Source organism: Hyperoodon ampullatus (assembly GCF_949752795.1).
Source record: "Hyperoodon ampullatus genome assembly, chromosome: 4".
NCBI classification, from domain to species: domain Eukaryota; kingdom Metazoa; phylum Chordata; class Mammalia; order Artiodactyla; family Ziphiidae; genus Hyperoodon; species Hyperoodon ampullatus.
Genome location: NC_136917.1, coordinates 124,322,418 through 124,343,852, shown reverse-complemented (window position 1 = coordinate 124,343,852; position 21,435 = coordinate 124,322,418). Strand labels below are relative to the sequence as shown.

Here is a 21,435-nt window from a genome sequence, read left to right as displayed (position 1 = left end):
GCCCATAGTTTGTATAATTGCTTTGTAAGCAGTATAAGGTGACATATACTCCAGGCTTACAATTTTCATTCTCATTTAACAGATTCAAATATATTCTATTACCAGTGGATAAAATTATATTCCAGAGAATGTAAGATTGGGAACCCTAAAACTAGACTGTTATCTAAAGACTAGGTTAAAAACTTGCACTTCATTCCAAGAGTTATGGATTCCACAAGTACTAACAAATGGTGTTGTTTGAATAATCTGAAAGATTTTGACAATGTTGTAAATTTTTAATTACTTGAAAAATTCAGTATAATGAAAACATACTTTAATAATCTGTAAAGGCCTAAACCTTCTCTGTCTCACTTTGTCTTTTTTGAGTTCTTATTCATCATTGTTCAGTTTGTATATTATTATGGCTACTTCAATAGTGTATCTAAATCTTTTACTATTTAAGGATAGATTTTTAGAAGCTGGCATTACACATTCATTGCCCTTTTTAAAAATTACAAACAGGGTTGATCTCCATATGGAGTAGAGGTAGCATTCGTTTATAATAAGTAATATAATAAGGAAATATTCCTACTTGACAAACGGCCCTTAACGGTAGTACTGTTTCAAACATAAGATCTAAATAATAATAGCCATCATTTGTTGAACATGTATTGAATGCCCAATATTTCAGATACCTTACTCTGATTTTATAGTTGAGGAAGCTGAGTCTCAGAGAAGTTAAATAATTGTTGTTAGGTCTCCCAGACAATAAGTGATGGAGTTGGCTTTTAAGTCAGGACTTTCTGAACCCTAAGTTAATCTTTTTAATGACTGTGCTCTACTGACTCTACAATAGTTATACTGTCATTGCCTCTCATTCTTTGCATACTTCAGATCTCTCTAATAACTAGTTTGTTCAGCCATCATGTAGCATTTCTTCTTCAACTTTCAAAATAATCTTCCCCTCAAGGTCTTAGTCTTCAGAAAATATCATCTGAGTTTCCTGAATTACTTACCAAAGTAAAAATTTTTTAAACTAGTATAATAAAAAGATAAGGGTATTTAGTGGATGGAGCAAAGATGTGGTTGCTATTCTCTGTTTTCACATAATGTCAAGAGATAGGAAGTAATTACATTTATCAGAGAAATAGATCATGAGAGCCTAAACTAGGCATTGATGATGAGAGTCAAGAGGAGCAGTTACATGTGAGAGAGATTGGAAGATGACATACCTCTATGGTAATTCAGTGAAAGGGAGGCTGAACAGTCCCAGGGCAAGTGCAGAGTTTGGTCATTAGGAGGAAAATGGTTTCACAATCAAATAGGGACTTCAGGAGAAGGGACAGATTTGGCCAGGAAGGAGATGGCTTGGAGTTTTGACATAGAGAGTTTGTAATTCTTGTGACATCTAGCCTCAAGCATCCATCTAGATCTAAGCCCTTGACATGTGACTAGTTTGAATTGAGATGTCCTGTAAGTGTTAAATATACACTGCACTTGGAAGAGTTAGTACAAAAAAAAGAATGTAAAATATTAATATTCTCATATGGTTGTATGTTGAAATAATAATATCTTGGATATTTTGAGTTATTGAGTTAAATAAAATATGTTTTTAAAATTAATTTAACCCATTTCTTTTCACCATTTTTTTTTAATGTGGCTGCTAGGAAACTTAAAATTTTATGTGTCTTACCTTATATTTCTGTTGGACAGCACTAAAGTACACAGAGATTTGTAATAGATAGTTAGAAATGTCAGGCAAAATGTTTAGATTTGGAAATAATCCATTTTAAAAATGATAGCTTATGTTATAAGATTAGATAAAAATGCTGGCGTACAGGGTATAGAAATGAGAAAGATGCCAACAATTATAGGATGAGAAGAGAAAGAGTAATTCAGAGGAGAATTAGAGAATCAAGACTCTAAAGTGCTACATAGTCTGATAGAATTTCAGAAAGAAGTAGTTCTTATCACTGAATGATAGAAAGGCCAAAGAGGAAGAGGAGGACTGAGAAAAGGACATTGAATTTGATTGATATAGAAGCAGTTTCAATAGAGTATAAGAAGGATAGATTGCAAGAGATTAAGAAGTTAGAGGTTGATGAATTAGACTTTGTATATAAACTATTCTTTCAAGCTAGGAGTTCACTTGTAAAGATAGCAATCTCTTGATTGGAGCAGAGTACAGGGAAATTTGAGCATGCTGTTGGCTGAATGAAAGGATTAGTGAAGTAGGAGTGCTTGAAGTTATAAGAAAGAGAAGATAATTTCTATAGTAAGATCCTAATGCATTGGGTCCCAAACCTGAGTTCATGTTAGAGTCACCTGGGTAACTTGTCACAGGAGCAAATTCCTAGGCAATATCTCACATCTAAAGAAATAATATTTTCTGGAGATGTGTCTCCCCAAACATGTTTTAACAAGTTCTTCTAGGTGATTATGATGTATCCATCAGGCCAAACAAATCAAGAAAATTAAGGGTTCTGGTGAGGACATCAGTGAAATGACTGACCATAGCATCCAGAATGGATAGAGAGACAACTGGGTTAGAATAAGACTAGTGGACTGTGAACTACGATTAAGGAGTTGGCTTTCATTATTAAAAGAGTGAGCATAGGTTTAGTAGGAATGAAAGACTGAGAAAGCTAAAAACATAGTGGATTTTGATCAGAGAGGGAAGTTTCAGAATTGAGGACCTTGGAGGCCAAGGTGTGTGTGTTTGATATGGAAAAAAGGTGAAAAGAACTGAGTCATGCACATTGTAAGACCTATCAGTTTGGTGACTCTAATACAGGACAGAAGTAAAAAAGTATGAGATTTGGGGTTTAGGAGGAAGCACTAAAGGCTGAATCAGTAGGAAACTCTTTAGACTTAGGATTTTGCTAAACCTTGATTATCTTTAGAGAACATTACAGAATGGGGTACCTCCTTGGGCTACCGTGTTCTTAGTCTCCGTGACCCACTCTAGCTTGTGGAAAATAGAGTGGGTGCCTGACATTCACAAATATAAAATGCATAGTTTTAACTATTCACAAGTGACCCTCAGGGTTAATGACATGGGCAGTTAATAATTTTTTCTAAGGCTTGAATTTGAATCTCCTGCCCTAAAAGTGGCCTGTAGAAACCAGTCACTTAACAAGTGACTTGCAGTGAAGCCAACAACTTACATCTCCATTTGCCTTTAATATATGATTGTATTAATTATCAAAATACCTCAGCCTGATAGGTTTCACAGGAGAGGAAATTATTTGGCAAATTGTGATATCAAATGGGTTAAAAATTAATTGAGTTTAAAAAAAATTAGCACTGCTCCTAGCATATAATAATTGCTTAATAAGTGGTAGTTATTGGTGCCAGTTCAGGAATTCAACAAGTTTCGAAGCCAAATGTTTTTGTGTATGCCCAGGTTTAGTGAATAGTATTTATATTAAAAAGTTTGTTTTGATTTGGAATCTCCATGAGTTATTAAACTGAAACTAGAATGTTAAATTTGCAAGTAAATTAGAGGGAGAACAATAATTCATTTATCACTTACCAACTGTTTGATATATTTGAAGGGGGCTATATTTCATAGTAACTCATATTATATTGCTATTATGAAAATCACAACTTTTAATATATCCTTTAAGTATGTTTCCATACCATAAATACATATACACAGAAACAAAATGAATTACATTATTCACTTTGTTTTTCTTAGAGATTTAGTGTACCTGACAACTAGATTTAGTTGTTTCTGCTAAACAACTTTCTCTTTCGGTCTATTATATACTTATAAAATTGTTTTTGCTTTATAGCGAAGAACTCAGAAAAGAAGCAAGACAATTAAAGCGGGAACTCTTAGCAGCAAAACAAAAGAAAGTGGAAAATGCAGCAAAGCAAGCAGAAAAAAGAAGTGAAGGTAAGGGCAGTTATCAAGCTTATATTTTCACTTGGCACTTATTCCCTCTCTCCTGAGTTGAGTTTTGTTGTTGTTGCTTAATGCTTTCTCTGGCCAGTTAGCCGATAAAATTAAGTTTCACTTAGGACTTTTGTCTGAGAATGAAATTCAATCAAACATGATCGTAACTAGTGTTCCTTAATAAACAGAGTACTTCACATCAAGCAAAACTTAAATGTTGCCATAGCACATATCTAGAAGTACACAGGATAGAATGTCCATTTTTACACTGCATACCCTTTAAAACATTTAAGAAAAGTGTTTAGGCCCTATATATGAGACTTGTATAGACATTTTTCATACATTGGTTTGAATAGTATTAAATGCAAATTCTTGTTTTTTGTTTGTTTTTGGTTTTGCTCTTATGTTTAGCTACAGAAAATCTAAAGTATTGATAAAACTGATCAAAAGCTGATCAAAATAATATCCTGCTTTTTATACAGGTTAAATATTTCTTTATTGTACTGTGATTTTTTTAATAAAGCTCAAGAATAGCTTCACAAAAGTTTTTTTACTGAAGATCTTTAGTTTAAAACTGTTTCAGCTATAAAACATGTAATATTCAATTTCCAAAATAACAATTGGAACTCTCAAATCCGTCTTCTTTTTACAATAATAACATACATTGTAGATTCAGTGAACATGATCAGAAATTTGATTGTTACCTTTAATAATGTACACTAAATTTGGCTTAACAAATTTGCTTTGTGCATACATCTTGTGTAGCCTCATGCTTTTGGAAAGCATGAATATTTTTATCTACTAGGTTCTATAGCAGTCACTGGAGATATATCAAAGCATAAGATGTAATATCTAGCCTTAAAGAATACGTATTCCAATACAGAACGGTGGTACAGCATTTGGCCATAGGCATTATTATTTATTTTAAGTAGCACAAGTAATACCACATAACTAAAGCTCATAGTTCTTAGATTATTTGTACCATGTCCCCAGTGACTATTATAGTAAAGGCAGGTACTTGATGTAGAACTTAGAATCACCAAAATATGTTTGAGTGAAACAAATTATTAAAAAGTTAACTCACCAGAATGACACAAATTATAAACGGAATTTGAAGGAAAGGATAAACTTATATGTGACTAGATCATATGGGTAAAATGTAACCCAGATTAGAAAGAAGCTATATTGGCAATATTGAGATTTGAAAGAGTACAAGATATCAAATATTGTATTTGAAAGAATACAGTGAGGATTATTTAATTTTAAGTTTATATATAATTTTCCCAGGGGACTGTTTCTTATAATTAAAAAACATTTTAAATATATGAAAGTAATTCCTTTTAACTGGAAAGATGTTTTAGTTTAATTTTTTATTCATTTTTGAGCTAGTAATTATTATTCTCCCACCCCATCTGAAGAGCCATGATGGACTAGGGCTATGAAGTTGGCAGTGGATGGTTTTGCCTTCGTACATAGTTCATGATCTACTAGTAGGAGAGAGAATTGCAGTAGGAAATTACTGAAATAGAGTTGCATGGTTAAGGCCTGTATTAGACAAAAACAGTGCTGTGTTGATTTATTTGTCTGCCTTTGAAATACTTAATACAATTAAGTAAAGAAAGATTTGAATTTTAAAAGAATGATTTCTTAACACACACACAGAAAGAAGATTCTTCTGGAGCTTATTTCAGTCTATTTATATGAAAGTTAGCCAGGTTAAAAATCTTTTTATTTCATAATTAGAAAGAAAATTATATACTACTTTTATAGTAATATATATATTACTTTTCTGAATTTAATTTTTCTTATATCATCTAGAAATACCTGGATTTTCCCTAAATCTGAGAGACAGTTAAAATTAACTTCCCAAAAAAAACGATCATTTGGTTGCTCTTGTTTTTCTTCTAGTCTCAGAATGGTCCATGTTATTTATTTTTTTATTGTTTTATTTTGACTTACAGAGAACTTACAAAAATTGAGAGTTTCCAGATACCTTTAATGTTAAGGTCTTGTGTAACCATAGTACAATGATCAAAACCAAGCAATTAATATTAACACAGCACTATTACTAACTGCAGACCTTATTAGAATTTCACCAGTTTTCCCACCTGTGCCCTTTGTCTGTTCTGTGATTCCTTCCAGAATTCCATATTGCATTTAGTCATCATGTCTCCTTAGTCTCCTCTGATTTGTGACAGTTCCTCAATCCTTTCTTGTCTTTCATGAACTTGACACTGGTTAGATATTTTGTAGAATGTCTCAATTGAGTTTGTCTCATGTTTTCTCATGATTAGATTGAGGCTACGCATTTTTGGGGAAGATTGCCACATAAGTGGCATGTCCTTCCCAGTGCAGTGTACCGGAGGTAACAAGATGTCTGTTGTCTTTTTATTGGTGATATTACCATGATCACTTGATTAAGGTGGTTTCTGCTTAGTTGCTACACTGTTAAGTTACTCTTTTTCCCTTTGAGAATATACGTACTGGAGGGGAAGATACTTCACAACTATACAAATATCCTGTTTCTTTTCAAGCTTCCTCACACTAATTTTAGCATCCATTGATGGATATTGCCTATAGGCAACAGTTATTTACTGTGGTGTTCTAATGGTGACTATTTCCCTGATTAGTACTACTTTTATTACTTGAAATTCTTCACTAAGAAGAATTTACTATTTTTAATACAAATTCTGACAGTAATACTAGGTGCTCATTGTATGAAACACTAATGGTTGTACAAATGCTTTGGAATATTATATTTCAAAGTAAACAGGAAAGTATTAAGACTCAATGTCAGTTACTAGCAGTGAGGTTATTTAAGCCTTAGTGACTCCATTTTCTTATCATAAATCCAGGGATAAAATGCCTTGTGCATCCTTCAAGTTGCTTGTAAGAAGTAAATTAGGCAATGAGAAGACCTTTAATAAATTTACAGTGCCAAATAAAAATAATAATTTTACATTTGTAAGAGAAAAATATAACTATTCATGGTTTCATTTTGTTTCCTATCCAAATCTACAGATTGGAAATATGAATTTTTTAAGCCTATTTTTTAAATTAATTTATTTATTTTTGGCTGCATTGGGTCTTCGTTGCTGCACGTGGGCTTTCTCTAGTTGTGGCGAGCTGGGGCTACTCTTCGTTGTGGTGTGCGGGCTTCTCATCGCGGTGGCTCCTCTTGTTGCGGAGCACGGGCTCTAGGCCCGCGGGCTTCAGTAGTTGTGGCGCGTGGGCTCAGTAGTTGTGGCTCGCCGGCTCTAGAGTGCAGATTCAGTATTTGTGGCGCACGGGCTTAGTTGCTCCACGGCATGTGGGATCTTCCCAGACCAGGGATTGAACCCGTGTCCTCTGCACTGGTAAGTGGATTCTTAACCACTGTGCTACCAGGGAAGTCCTGAAAATATGAATTTTAATACTGTGTTAGAGTTAAAGCCTATAAGCAATATGGTTACATATAAATATGACATAAATTAAAATCTCAAAATAAGCTTTCCTTAACTGTGTTTTCACAGTTGCATTTTTATAATCATATTCTTTCTTAAAAGGTATGTGTGCTTGCACTTAGGTACATTCTTAAGTAAAGCTTCCAGTAGTATTATTTCCTGATTCTATGAATTAATCTGGCAAGTCTAACACTTGCTGACTACTGCGACTTTATTTTAGAATTTAATGTATTATTCTTACATTAAAAGCACTTGGAAAGAAACCCATAAGTACAAGAAAGCTTTGTGTTCTAATGTCCATGCATTAATTTACCTAGTTTTGTCCTTGCATGAATGGAGGTCTCCCATTTAGCCAGGTGCTCTAATAGATGTGATACTTTTTCAGGGCTTCTGTCATCTTAGGAAATCACCTTTGATCAGGGAGTAATATTCCTTTGGTTTTATAATCTTTATCCAGGGGCTTCTCTGGTGGCGCAGTGGTTGAGAGTCCGCCTGCCGATGCAGGGGACACGGGTTCGTGCCCCAGTCTGGGAAGATCCCACATGCCACGGAGAGGCTAGGCTCGTGAGCCGTGGCCGCAGAGCCTGTGCATCCGGTGCCTGTGCTCCGCAACGGGAGAGGCCACAACAGTGAGAGGCCCGCGTACAGCAAAAAAAAAAAAAAAAAAAAAAAACTTTATCCATAGCCAGATTTGTATAGATAATTAGGAATTTATATTCTGACCATAGTTCTGCTTCTAAATCTATTCTATTATCTGAGACAAGTTACTTTGAAATCAGGATCCATCTGTTTCTCCATATAGAAATTCTAAGATAAATAAGGTGTGCTATTTTAATTTTTTTAATGTTTTGCTGTATTTACTCTTTATTAATTCCTCAGTTCCATTATGACAAAAAATAAAATAATTAAAAGTAATTTGAAAGAAAGATTGTAACTTTTACATCAATAAATACTTTGGGCCCCATACAATTAAACAGTCCAAAATACATTGCCATTTGATATTACCTGATTGTAGTGATAGTGCCATGAGTATATGCACATGTCCAAACCCATCAAACTGTACACGTTCAAACATGTACAGCTCATTTGTATGCCAATTATGCCTCAACAAAGCTGCCCCCTAAGAAAGAATATTGATCTACAACCCAGAAACCTATTACCATCTCTGCTCTAGTATGAAAGCATATACTTATAATTGAGTCAATGTATTCATCTTTTTAACACCAATGTAGTAAAAAGCTTCTCATGTATATGGGACCATCCATTTTTCTCTTCAGTCTTCCCAGTAAAGCTCAGGATCTGCTATTTCTATTTTTTTTTTTTTTTTTGCGGTACGCGGGCCTCTCACTGTTGTGGTCTCTCCCGTTGCGGAGCACAGGCTCCGGACGCGCAGGCTCAGCAGCCATGGCTCACGAACCCAGCCGCTCCGCGGCATGTGGGATCCTCCCAGACCGGGGCACGAACCCGCGTCCCCTGCATCGTCAGGCGGACCCTCAACCACTGCGCCACCAGGGAAGCCCTGCTATTTCTTATATCACAAAGATATTGTTAGATAATAAATATAATTATGCCTCTGTGTATGGAGAAAAGCACTACAAAAATATAACCTCATAATTTTTGCTGTTGCTTTGCCACCTATTTACTTTTTAAAGGCCTCAGATAATGTATAAAGAAGGCTTCAGTAAAATGAAAGAAATAGAATGTGAAGGAATACAGACATTATTATAGTCATATAATGAGAATTTTTATAGCAGCATGAAATTTGTCTCTAAAATTAAAAAAAATTACATTTCTTAGTTGAATACAAAATATGCAGTAGGCTCTAACATCCCAATTTAAATAAACAAGGAATGTGGTGTTTTACTTTAGATACCAGCAATGTCAAAAGAGATGTACTGCAGGACAATCCTGTTTACAGCCTGGGAGTCTCTTTAGTCCCACTGTAAATCATCCAGGCCTGTGCATAGGATTTTTGTAGGGGGTAATAAATTTTGAATAAGATTGATAGTTAATTGGAGATAGTTGGTTTCCTGTGTTGGCTCTGTCAAGTTCTTTAATAAACTATATAATCCTTTTTGTTAAATTATGTCTCTAAGTCCTTTCCAGATTTCTTTAAGTTTCATCATATCAAAACCAGCACCAAACTGAACATAGTCACATAGAGAGAGATACAGGTTTGGACTTATTCTCTAATCAGCTCTAGGGAGATAAAGTGTCAGATCCTCTTTTCAAAGTTCCAAGCACACAATACCTGCTCTATGACTAGCGCCAGAAATTAGAGGAGGAAGAGCAATCTGAGCTTGTAAATCAAGAAACAATTTTAAAGCCTCTTCATGAAACACATCCCTGAGGTGCTTAGTACCTCTCAAATTGCACTGTGCCATTTCAGGTCTCTTCAAACTATCTTTTTAATGCTGGATTAAGTCAGACTAGGGCCTCTCAGACTTTATAGGTTGTTAAAGTATATAGTTTTTGACTACTTTTCATCTATCTAACATATAATGTTAAACTAGCTTAATCTTAGTTTTTATAAGAAACAGAAACCCTTCTGGAATGTTAGCTCTATGTTGTGCCTGATACCATGTAGAATTAATTCCTCTCTGAGCAAACTGGTCCTGTTTTCCAAAGCAGTTAGCTCTCTTCAGGGAGCCTTAAGTCATCATTTTTTTCCTGGAGGCTGGAAGTATCAGACCTATTTTTCCCATAGTCTACTCTTAATATATTGCTAACTTTTAATGTTATTTACATGGAAAAGTGAAAGTATATTTGCCCTTGACTCATAGAAAGCCTCTCAGTCCAGCCATCAATAATACTCTATTTATTCTTACTTTGGGCATGGTGCTAATAAACTGATTATCTGGTTCTAAGTTAAAAACAGATTAAAGAATAATAAAAGTATGGGACAGTACTCTTTAAAAGGGTAAACTTGATGGTATGTAAAGTGTACCTCAAGGATTAGAAAATAAATAAATAAACAAGCAAAGGAAAACCTAGGGCAGGGACTGCCCTGTGGATCTTTCTAGCCTACTATTTTATAAGACTAAAAATAATATAAAATTTTTTAAAGCGAGAGAGAAAGCCATGGCTAGGGACATCCATTCAGGTAGCAATAAGAGGTGATACATGACCACTTGACATTAGGTAAGGAAACACAAGAACATAGTAGTGGAATATTATAGATATATTTGCTGTAGATGATCCTTCATTATATTCTGAAAGCAGGTCAGTATTCAAATAATTTATACTCATTATACTGATCCTGATTCATTAAGAAAAGTCTAGATGTTATTTATTACTATTTAATAAGGCAGAGAATAGGCAATTGTTCTAACCTAATTAGTAAAAAAAAGTTTTTAGGGCTTCCCTGGTGGTGCAGTGGTTGAGAGTCTGCCTGCCGATGCAGGGGACACGGGTTCGTGCCCCGGTCCGGGAGGATCCCACATGCCACAGAGCGGCTGGGCTGGTGAGCCATGGCCGCTGAGCCTGCGCGTCTGGAGCCTGTGCTCCGCAACGGGAGAGGCCACAGCAGTGAGGCCCGCGTACCGCAAAAACAACAACAACAAAAAAAAAGTTTTTAATTATTTTAATCAGTTAAAGATAAGATTCTCTTATCTGAAATATGTAATTGTGTGGAACACCTCATTTACTAGAAGTCCTAGAAAAATGAAGCTTCCCTTTGTAGCCAGGACAGTCTCTCAAGTGAAATTTTATTGAATGCATTTTACTACCTTTATGTGCCTGAAAGCATGCTTTATTTTTAACAGTTAAGTTTTTCAAAAATATAATTTTTAAAATAATAAAGACTTTTAAAGGGGTAAAGCAAGTTTAAAGATGTACATACCCTCACAATTAGACCAAGAATTTAATCTTTTGATACAGTGAGTAAGAGATGATCATCTTTAATGTGAGAGTCCATAAAGTACTTTGTTCTTTTTTGTCCATCTCAAACTTTTCACTAGCTATTGTGAACAAATCTTGCTGAGCTTTACTTTGATAACCATATGTTATGGTCATATTTAATTTTATTGTCTTGCATTCTGTGCCATCTTGCGACCTCCTAGTAGTCACTTAGGGCTCATCTCTTGCTACTTTTAAAAACCAATGTGTTAGAGGTACCTCTTTGCTGCCTTCACTGTCTTAATATAATTTTTTTAATAAGCATTCTTTCTACCTGGTGACTGATATAATTCCAATGTGCGAAATTTGACAAAAGCCTTAAGCTATATTTTTAGTAACTGCAATTTGTCTTCTTTTTATTAATATCGATGCCATTCCTAACCCATTAAAAATAGGTTTGCTAATTGATACAGGTAGGTATTAACCTTTGGGCATAACAGTCTCTTTAAAAAAAAAAAAACCTGTATTATTTCTTCCAATTGTAAAAGTAACATATGTCCTTTGCAAAAATATCAGAAATGTAGAAAAGCATAAAGGAGAAAAAGAAAGATCACCCCATAATACTTCTTCCAAAGACAGCCATGGTTAACTCTGTGATATTTATTTTTCTGGACTTTTTAATCTTCACGCCAGAAACACACGTGTATTATTTTCCATAATGTTATTTTATCATAAGCTTTTCATAATATGCTTTTTTTTCAAACTTCCCAAGTGAAATTGACTGTTAACTCTTAAATGGACAAATTGCTTTTAGAGGTATTTCTTCCTCTTAACTCTCTCATGTCTGACAGACTAAGATTTAGAAGATGATGGATACAAAAACTGTATAAATGTAAATGAGAGATGAAAAATTCCCACCATTTTCAGCTCTAGGGTTTAGAAGATGTGAGGGCACTGACACTCAGGGTCTACATCTCCATCACTGATGGGAATTATTTATACCTCTCATAAATTAAAACAAAATGCGAAAATACTGACTGACATTGCCTGGTAGCCTGCCGTCTTGTCATTTCTCAAGTGGCCACTGATAAATCTGCAAGGAAACTTTGTAATCAGATTAGATATTTGGAACCTGAATTGAAAAAATTGTAAATTTGTCCACTTTAGAAAATAAAAGAGGTGAGGGCTGTGTATGTGTGCGTGCACATGTTTTTTGTTTTGTTTGGGTATTTAAATTGTCTCAAGGGGGGAACTAATACCATCATTAAAAGTTTGATTATAACCAGCAATCCCATTTGGGAATGGAGTTGTTAACTATTCCAGACTGCTGTCAAGACCTTATTTTAAGTAAGATGTTTTTCTTTTATGTGACATTTTCTGAGGCTTTGCCAAAAATGACATCAAACATATAATTCATTTGAGTGCTGAGTTTCTTCAACATCTTGCAGCACTTAATCAAATTTGAAAAAGATATTCTTTTCACAACTTTATAGTGTAAACCTGTGAATATGTTGCATAAAAACTTACTTTGGACAATTTAATCTGTGTGGTATTAGGTTGATTTTTTTTAATGATTAATGCAATATGCTGACAGTTTTAAATGGTTATATTTTCAAAATTCTTCACATAAACTCCTGGCAGATGGTTCAGATGCAGCTTTTGAGTATTAGTAATTTTTCATGCAAAAACCAGATAATCCGTAAGTTGTAATAGCTACATTAAAAATTTTGAAATGCCAGAAAAGATGAAGAGAATAATGAAGTTCTCAGAACTAAGAACATGTCAAAATATTAAGAATCATTAAGAATCTATTTGAAGTACAAAAGTATATACTGATTTTTTTTAAAGGCCACACTAGTGTGTAAGCTTATTTAAAACATGCTGCAGTATGTTTAAAATGTGAAAGTAGGCTTGCCTTAAGCAATGTCTTGAGCATCAGAAACTTCTATTTTGAGTATACTCTACATCACATAGTTCTGTGCAGTCACAGAGTTTTGGTCCTGAAAGGAGAATCCAGCCCTACCCCTCTATTATATATAGGAAACCAAAGGCCAGCCAATTAAGGGGCTTACCCAAAATCACACAGTAAAGTAGTAGGACTAGAACGGAGGTACCCAGGTTTCCAGTCCAGTGTTCTTTCCACAACTCCATTCTTCAGTTTGATCCAATCTTGAATAGGTACAGTGTAAATTTTTAATTGTCATTTATTAAAATCCACTTTGGTTTTAGTGCTAGTAATTGTTTCTTTTAAAACCTTCTCAACAAACGTAGAGTCCTTTAAAGAGCACATAATTATTATACTTGTTGCGCCTTTTCAAAGACTAAACATATAATTTTGGAATGAATGACAAAAATTGTAATGTTGTAGAAAATGTCCATTTCTAACAACATAGCGGACTAAGAATCCAAACTGATCCTCCCACTAAAAACAACTAAAAATGTTAGATATACTATAAAAACACCTTCTCATATGCTCCTATGAACTTAAAAAAAAAAACCATAAGAAATACTCAAACCAGGGAATAAGTAAAAGTGTGAACTAAAAAAAGTAAGTGGGGAACCAGGTCTAGCTTTAACTCTAGTGACATTTGCTAAACTGGGTGAACTGGAGCACTGTTTTTTGAGGTCTCACCAAGGGAGAATGTAAAACCTAAGGTCTTCCTGAGGTAGGGGCTCTCTAATAGAAGACTGTCCCATGTAGTTGGGGGCCTAAAGGATCTCATCATTAGTGGCAGGGAGAATTAAACAGAGTCACCTTACCCATCAGAGGACTACAAGGAAAACTTCCTGTCTTAAATCATGGCACAGAGTATTTTGGGACAAGAGCATTTCCTAAGAAGTCTAGCCACAGGCAGTCTTCCCATCAGTTTGGAGTGCCAATTCACCCCGCTTGGGTGGCTTCAAAATCCTCCAGCCAAGAAGTTAGTTGGGAGTAGTCCTGGATTCTTAGTGCCCACGTAAGTCTGATAGAAGCAAACATAAATCCTTTCAGGAGGAACCTGCTTTCATCCCCTGTTCTTAAAATTCAAAAGAAAATGAGTGGCTCTGAATGAAAGCACACACAAACACACACCAATCCAGGCACCCTGACAAAAAGCTAATAGAAAAAACAGAGAACAGAATCAGACTCACAAATTCTTCAGACTTTATTCAGACACTAAATGTTAAGTAAGTGTATGTAATATATTTCAAGAAATGGTAAGTTTAAAATATAAAGAACAAATGAATTTTAAAACTAACTAGGTAAATTTCCTGGAAATAAAAAATGTAATAGTTGACATTAAAAATTCAAGAGGTTTTTTAGCAAATTAAACACAACTAAAAAGAACGTGAGTGAACTGAAAGATAGAATCAAAAACATTATTTTGGGCTTCCCTGGTGGCGCGGTGGTTAAGAATCCGCCTGCCAATGCAGGGGACACGGGTTCAAGCTCTGGTCCGGGAAGATCCCACATGCTGCAGAGCAACTGAGCCCATGTGCCACAACTACTGAGCCCGCGAGCCACAACTACTGAAGCCCACGTGCCTAGAGCCTGTGCTCCGCAACAAGGGAAGCCACCGCAATGAGAAGCCTGTGCACCGCAGCCCCTGCTGGCCATAACTAGAGAAAGCCCGCGTGCAGCAATGAAGACCCAACACAGCCAAAATTGAATAAATAGATAAATTTATTAAAAAGAAAAACAAAACGTTATGTAGAATTCAGCCCAAGAGATAGGAGACCTGGAAGAAGAGAAAGAAAATCTAATAAATGTCTAATCAAATTCTAGGAGGAGACCAAAGGTCAAATAGAGGCAATAGTTGAAGAGATGATAGCTGAAAATTCTCTTTAATGAAAGAGATCAATTCACAGAGTAAAGAAGTTTTTTTTTTTAATGAATAGAGGATAAAAAAAATAAAAATAAATACAGATCTAGGGACTTCCCTGGTGGTCCAGTGGTTAAGAATCTGCCTTCCAATTCAGGGGACGCGGGTTCGATCTCTGGTCGGGGAACTAAGATCCCACGTGCCACGGGGCAACTAAACCTGCGCACTGCAACTACTGACCTCACGTGCCTTAACTAGAGAGCCTGCTTGCCATAACTAAGACTCGACACTGCCAAAAATATAAATAAATATTTTTTAAAAAATACAGATCTAGACACATCATGACAATACTTTATAGCATTCAGCACAGAGACCTTAAAAGCAGCAGGAAAGACATCTTTAAAAAAGCAAGAACTGATTTCTCAACAGCAGCGAGTGAGGACGTAAGACAGGATATTATCTTCAGTGTACTGAGGGAAAATATTCTTCAGAGAAACAAAAACGGAGAGACTTTGCTACCTGTATACCTTCACTAAAAGAAATTCTAGGACATACTTTAGGCAAAAGGTAGGTGAGTCCACATGGAAAATCTGTACTGCAAAGAGAAAGGAATGTGGAAAGTGGTAGGTATATGAGTAAATCTAAATAAATGTTGAATGAATAAAATAACAAGAATGTGTTAAAAATGAAGATAAAATTAAAATACATAATAACAATATAAGTTTGAGGAGCAGATAAAAGAAGTTTGGAAAAGTATTCTGTGGTCCTTGTATTGGTTCTTATTTGGGAAGAAGGTAAAGATACAAATTAACTTTAGACTTTAACACAGTAAATATGCATGTTAATATTTTATTTTATTTATTTATTTTTTTTTTGCGGTACGCGGGCCTCTCACTGTTGTGGCCTCTCCCGTTGTGGAGCACAGGCTCCGGACGCGCAGGATCAGCAGCCATGGCTCACGGGCCCAGCCGCTCTGCGGCATGTGGGATCTTCCCGGACCAGGGCACGAACCCATGTCCCCTGCATCAGCAGGCAGACTCTCGACCACTGCGCCACCAGGGAAGCCCTGCATGTTAATATTTTAAAGAAAACTACTAAAAGAATTGGAAAAGGTCATAACTTCCAAACTGGTAGAGAAAAAGATGGATTAAGGAAAAATTGAACCCAAAAGGAGAGAAGAAAAAAGAGAAAACAAAATGTAGTCTGGACAGGATATTAAAAATAATGGTACAAAATCAGATAGGAGAAATAAAATAAAGATATACTAGTAATTATATTGAAATAATGCAAAAGGTCAAATACTTTAAAAGACCAAGATTTTCAAACTGGATTGAAAAAAGAAATTTAATCATGTACTACTTACCTGAGAAACATCTTAAATATATTGTACAATCAAATCTTTAAGGCAAAGTGTATTATTAGGCATAAAGAGGGTCTCTACCTAATAACAAAAATTTCAATTTACCAGGAAGATTTAACAGTCCTAAACCTGAATGGACCCAATAACACAGACTCAAAATGTATGAAGCAAAAATTGATAGACCTATAATAAGAAGTAAATAAGTTCATCATAGTGGGAGATTTTACTACTTTTTTCTCAGTAACTGATTTAAAAAGCATATAGAAAAATTAATGAAACTATAGATGATTTGGGTACACAGTTAACTTACTTGATATAATGCACCTAAAGAGAATATTGCACTGAACAGCTTCAGAATGCACACTCTTTTCCAGCACTCTTGAAGAAAGAAAGATTTCAGATGACTGTTTTCAGACAAACTACCTTCTCTGACAAAATGCAGTTGTTAAGAATTAGTAACGACTGATTTTAAACAGTTACTGATTTCCAAATATGTTGATGTGTCCACCGCTGTACTTAGAAGGAAAATCAGAGCTTCAGACACTTATATTTTAGGAAATTACTAAAAATACTTCCCATGTAAAGAAGCTTTAGAAAAGAAAAAAAAACAGGCAAAATTAACCCAATGAAGTAGAAAGAAGGAACTAATAAAGAGCAGGAATCAGTAAAATAGAAAACAGTTTGTTTTTTTTTTAACTGTTAAACTTTTTGTGGCTTCTCTTGTTGCGGAGCACTGGCTCTAGACACACGTGCTTCAGTCGTCCTAGCTCTCGGGCTTAGTTGCTCCGCGGTATGTGGGATCTTCACAGACCAGGGCTCGAACCCGTGTCCCCTGCATTGGCAAGCAGATTCTCAACCACTGTGCCACCAGGGAAGTACCAGAAAACAGTTTTTACAAAACAGGGTTGCAATAATAAATTACTACTCATATAACTTCTTAGTCCCTTACACATAGTAGATAACCAGGAAATTGATTTGATTTTGTTGTATTAGACATTTGTCACTTGCTCTTTATTGGATGTCCTTCCAGTCCAGAGAAAATAAGATCTACTTACTTTGTACAAGGAGTTCCATAGGGGAAGTTTCTATTAACAGTGCTGCTTTTATTAGCTACAAAAGAAGTTGCTGTTAAAAAGAGTGGGAGAGAGAAGCAGACAGACAGAAATTCTAAAATACAGTGTTTAGGTAAGATTGGGGATTATTTCTCTCATGCAGACCATCCAGGAGTAAACACTTCAGGGCCAGCAGTTGATTCAAGGACCAAAGTTTCTTTCATCTTGTTTTTCTGCCATTTCCGACGGTATTTTCATTGTCCACATTGCCCACCTTCATGTCTGTGTTCTAGCAAGTGGGAAGAGGAAAGATTAAGTACCAGACAAATGCTTCATCTTAAAGATGATCCAAAAGTTGCACATAGCACTTTCACTCATATCATATTATCCTGAAATCACATGGCCATGCCTTGCTCTACAAAAGGCTAGACTACAGTTAGGTGCCCAAATGCCTGGCTAGAATTTAGTGTCAGGAGTGGGGAGATGAGGGTTGGTTCTATCACTAAAAGGTAAAAGGAGAGAATGAATTCATGGAAAAAATTAGCAGATTCTGTTACATAATGTAAGCCAAGGCCTAGGAAGAACAAAGAGGCAGGTAGTCTGTTTGGTCAGGAAAAGCCTGACCGAGTATCTGAGCCAGGTTTTGAGAGATAAGTAAGATTTCACCATAAAATGAAGGGCGGTAAGTAGAGCAATAGTTGGAAGGATGCCCTGCCAGGCAGGAGTCACAGCTGATTCATCTCCTCCCTATGCTTGATACTTGACACAGTGACTGGCAAAATAATAGGCCTTCAACAAATATTTGCTGAAGGAATGAATGAAATTGACTTTTCTGTCTAAATGGATAATTATATAATTTATAATGTAAGGGGAAAGGAAAATAAGAATGAAAGAAACTCAAGATAATTTTTGGAGCATGCATCCATGTTAAAATGAAGAGTACAGATGAACAAATAATAAACAAATTAACTTCAGATAGTAAGGGCTAAGAAAATAATATAAAACAGGGCAATGTAATATAGTGACTGGAGGGCTACTTTAAATTGGGTGGGTATCAGAAAGGACCCAGTCACAGACAGAATCCACAAACATTAATTTGAACACAGAAAAAATTTTTTTTTTCTTTAACAGCTTTATTGAGGAATAATTTAAAGTGAACAGTTTGACATGTTTTGACATTTGTATACACCTGTTAAACCTTCACCACAATCAAGATAATGAACATATTCTTCAAGGTCCAACATGTTTTCATGCCCCTTGGTAATCCCCTCACCAATCCCCAGACAACCACTTAAGTCCTTCCTATCACTATAAAACATTTTATATTTTCTAGAATTTTATTTAAATAGAATTGTGTACTGTATGTACCCTTTTTTGGTATGGCTTCTTTCACTCAGCATAAGTATTTTGAGATTTATCCGTGTTATTGTGTATATCAGTAATTTATTCCTTTTATACTAAATAGTAGCCCATGATATAGATATGCCACAAATTTTTATATAGCCATATGCTTTTATTTCTCTTGGATAAATATCTTGAAGTGGAATGTCTAGATCATGTGATAGGTGTATGTTTTATATGTTTAACTTTTTAAAGACTGCCAAACTGTTTTCCAAACTAGTTGTGCCATTTTACATTCCTGCAAGTAGTGTGTGAGATATTCTGTTACTCCACATCCTCATTAGCAATGATATGGTCACTTTTAACTTTAGTCATTCTAATAGTTTGTAATGTTACCTTGTGGTTTAATTTGCATTCCTCTAATTAATAATGATGTTAAACATCTTTTCATATGTTTATTTGCCATCAGTATATATTCTTTAGTGAAAAGTCTATTTAAATGTTTTGCACATTTTTACCGTGTTGTTTATCTTTTACTGGATTTTGAGCTCTTTATGTACACTGGATACAAGTCCTTTATCAGATACATGATTTGAAAATATTTTCTCCCAGACAGTGACTTAATTTTTCATTCTCTTAACAATTTATTTCAAAAACAAAACTTTTAAATTTTGATGAAGCCTAACTTAATTTTTTTTCAATTTTGGATTGAGTTTTTGGTGTTGAGTATAAGAAATCTTTGCCTTAGTTTTTTATGACTGGCTTCTTTCAATTAGCATATTTTCAAGGTATCCATGTTGTATCATGTATCAGTACTTTATTCCTTTTTACTGACAAATAATATTATATTAACTAGATATACCACATTTTAAATAATTAATTAATTAATTAATTAATTTTTGGCTGTGTTGGGTTTTTGTTTCTGTGCAAGGGCTTTCTCTAGTTGCGGCAAGCGGGGGCCTCTCACTATCGCGGCTTCTCTTGCTGCGGAGCCCAGGCTCCAGACGCGCAGGCTCAGTAGTTGTGGCTCACGGGCCTAGTTGCTCTGCGGCATGTGGGATCTTCCCAGACCAGGGCTCGAACCCGTGTCCCCTGCATTGGCAGGCAGATTCTCAACCACTGCGCCACCAGGGAAGCCCTAGATATACCACATTTTGTTTATCTGCTAATCAGTTGAAAGACCTTTGAGTTTTTCCCACTTCTTGGCTATTATGAATAGTGTTTCTGTGAACATTCTTATACGTTCACTTTGCTTTAAGCCTTCACCAGTGGTCTCCTCAAAGCCTATTGTGCTTCTACAAACAGTTTCTTCAGGATTTTTGAAACTTTTATTGACAAATTCCTCAAAGTCCTTCCAGCTTCTGTCCCCTATAAGGTTCTAAACCCACTCACATGAATTTAACTTTAGGATTTTGTTAGGGCAGCACCCCACTTCCAGAATCTTTTCAGTGTATGTGTTACAATAAATACAAGATTACACACACAGACAGGCGCACGCGCACACACACACACACACACACACACGCAAGAGATCCTAACAACAAAGTAGAAATTCCTATCCATTAGACACTTTTATTCTTTTGGTTTCCAACTATGTGTTTTTCAGCATCCTTCTCCTGTCAGCCCCCTAGCCATCTTCACCTGACTCAGTTTAATGACAACTGCAACAGTAATAGCAGCTACCATTTCATGGATGCCTACCATGTGCCAGGCTCTATAGGCTCTATATTAGAAGCTTTATATATTATTTACTTGAATTTAGTTCTCACACAGAAACCCTATTTGGTTGGATATTACTATCCCCATTTTGTAGGTAAAGAAACTGAAGCTCAGGGAGATTAATTTAGCCCATTCCACACAGTTGTAGAACTAGCAGAATCTGAATGTTTGGGTCTTTCCATTGTATTAACCTGCAAGAGAAAGTCTGTGCTCTTTTCAACTCTTCACCTGCTTCTCTGGAAGGTTTTTGAAGGTTTTGCTCTCATTTCTCCTCACTGATTGAAAAAGAGCACAGTTCAAGCACCATTTTCTTATACCTTTGGCTGTCTCTTTTATATAGTATTCAAACAATGCAACTCAAATATCCCCACTAAAAATTTTCCCTTTCAACAATGAAATTATATTTTATAGAGTAATTTTACAAGATTTTCCATGTTAGCTTAACTGTTTTCAAAAAATTTACTAAAGAAGCTAAGATATATGATCAGGAAGATGCCCAACTACAGTTTAAACCACAGGATAGGATACTGAGATAGCACACAAAATGGAACAAGGCACTGAACAGCCAAACTTCAGGAAGGGCAGTAAGACCAAAGGCCTTGGGTGCAGGATGTCTTAGACTCTTACCTGGATCTATCATCAGACAACTCACCCTAGCTTCTTTCTAGCTTTCTTGAGCACCTACCTCCCAGAAGTCAGACACTGATTGATTAGTCATGTGTCACTCTGTCATCAGGGGCAGGATCTGTTATCAGAGGAAGGGGTCAGAAATACACTAGGCAAACAAAAAGCATACCTACAGGGGCTTCCCTGGTGGCGCAGTGGTCGAGAGTCCGCCTGCCAATGCAGGGGACACGGGTTTGTGCCCCGGTCCGGGAAGATCCCTCATGCCGCGGAGCGACTGGGCCCGTGAGCCATGGCCGCTGAGCCTGTGTGTCCAGAGCCTGTGCTCCGCAACGGGAGAGGCTACAACAGTGAGAGGCCCGCGTACCACAAAAAA

General features: G+C 35.8%; 1 protein-coding gene across 1 annotated transcript in view; it reads left to right on the top strand.

The window, feature by feature from the left end:
• Window positions 1-21,435, top strand: part of CWC27 (CWC27 spliceosome associated cyclophilin) — a gene marked incomplete at its 5' end in the record, with an annotated part of 209,582 nt that overhangs the window by 91,109 nt on the left and 97,038 nt on the right. The window contains one exon of the mRNA XM_079701607.1: window positions 3,777-3,880. Within this exon, the coding sequence (XP_079557733.1) occupies window positions 3,777-3,880 (104 nt within the window). The remainder of the gene's footprint in view (window positions 1-3,776; window positions 3,881-21,435) is intronic.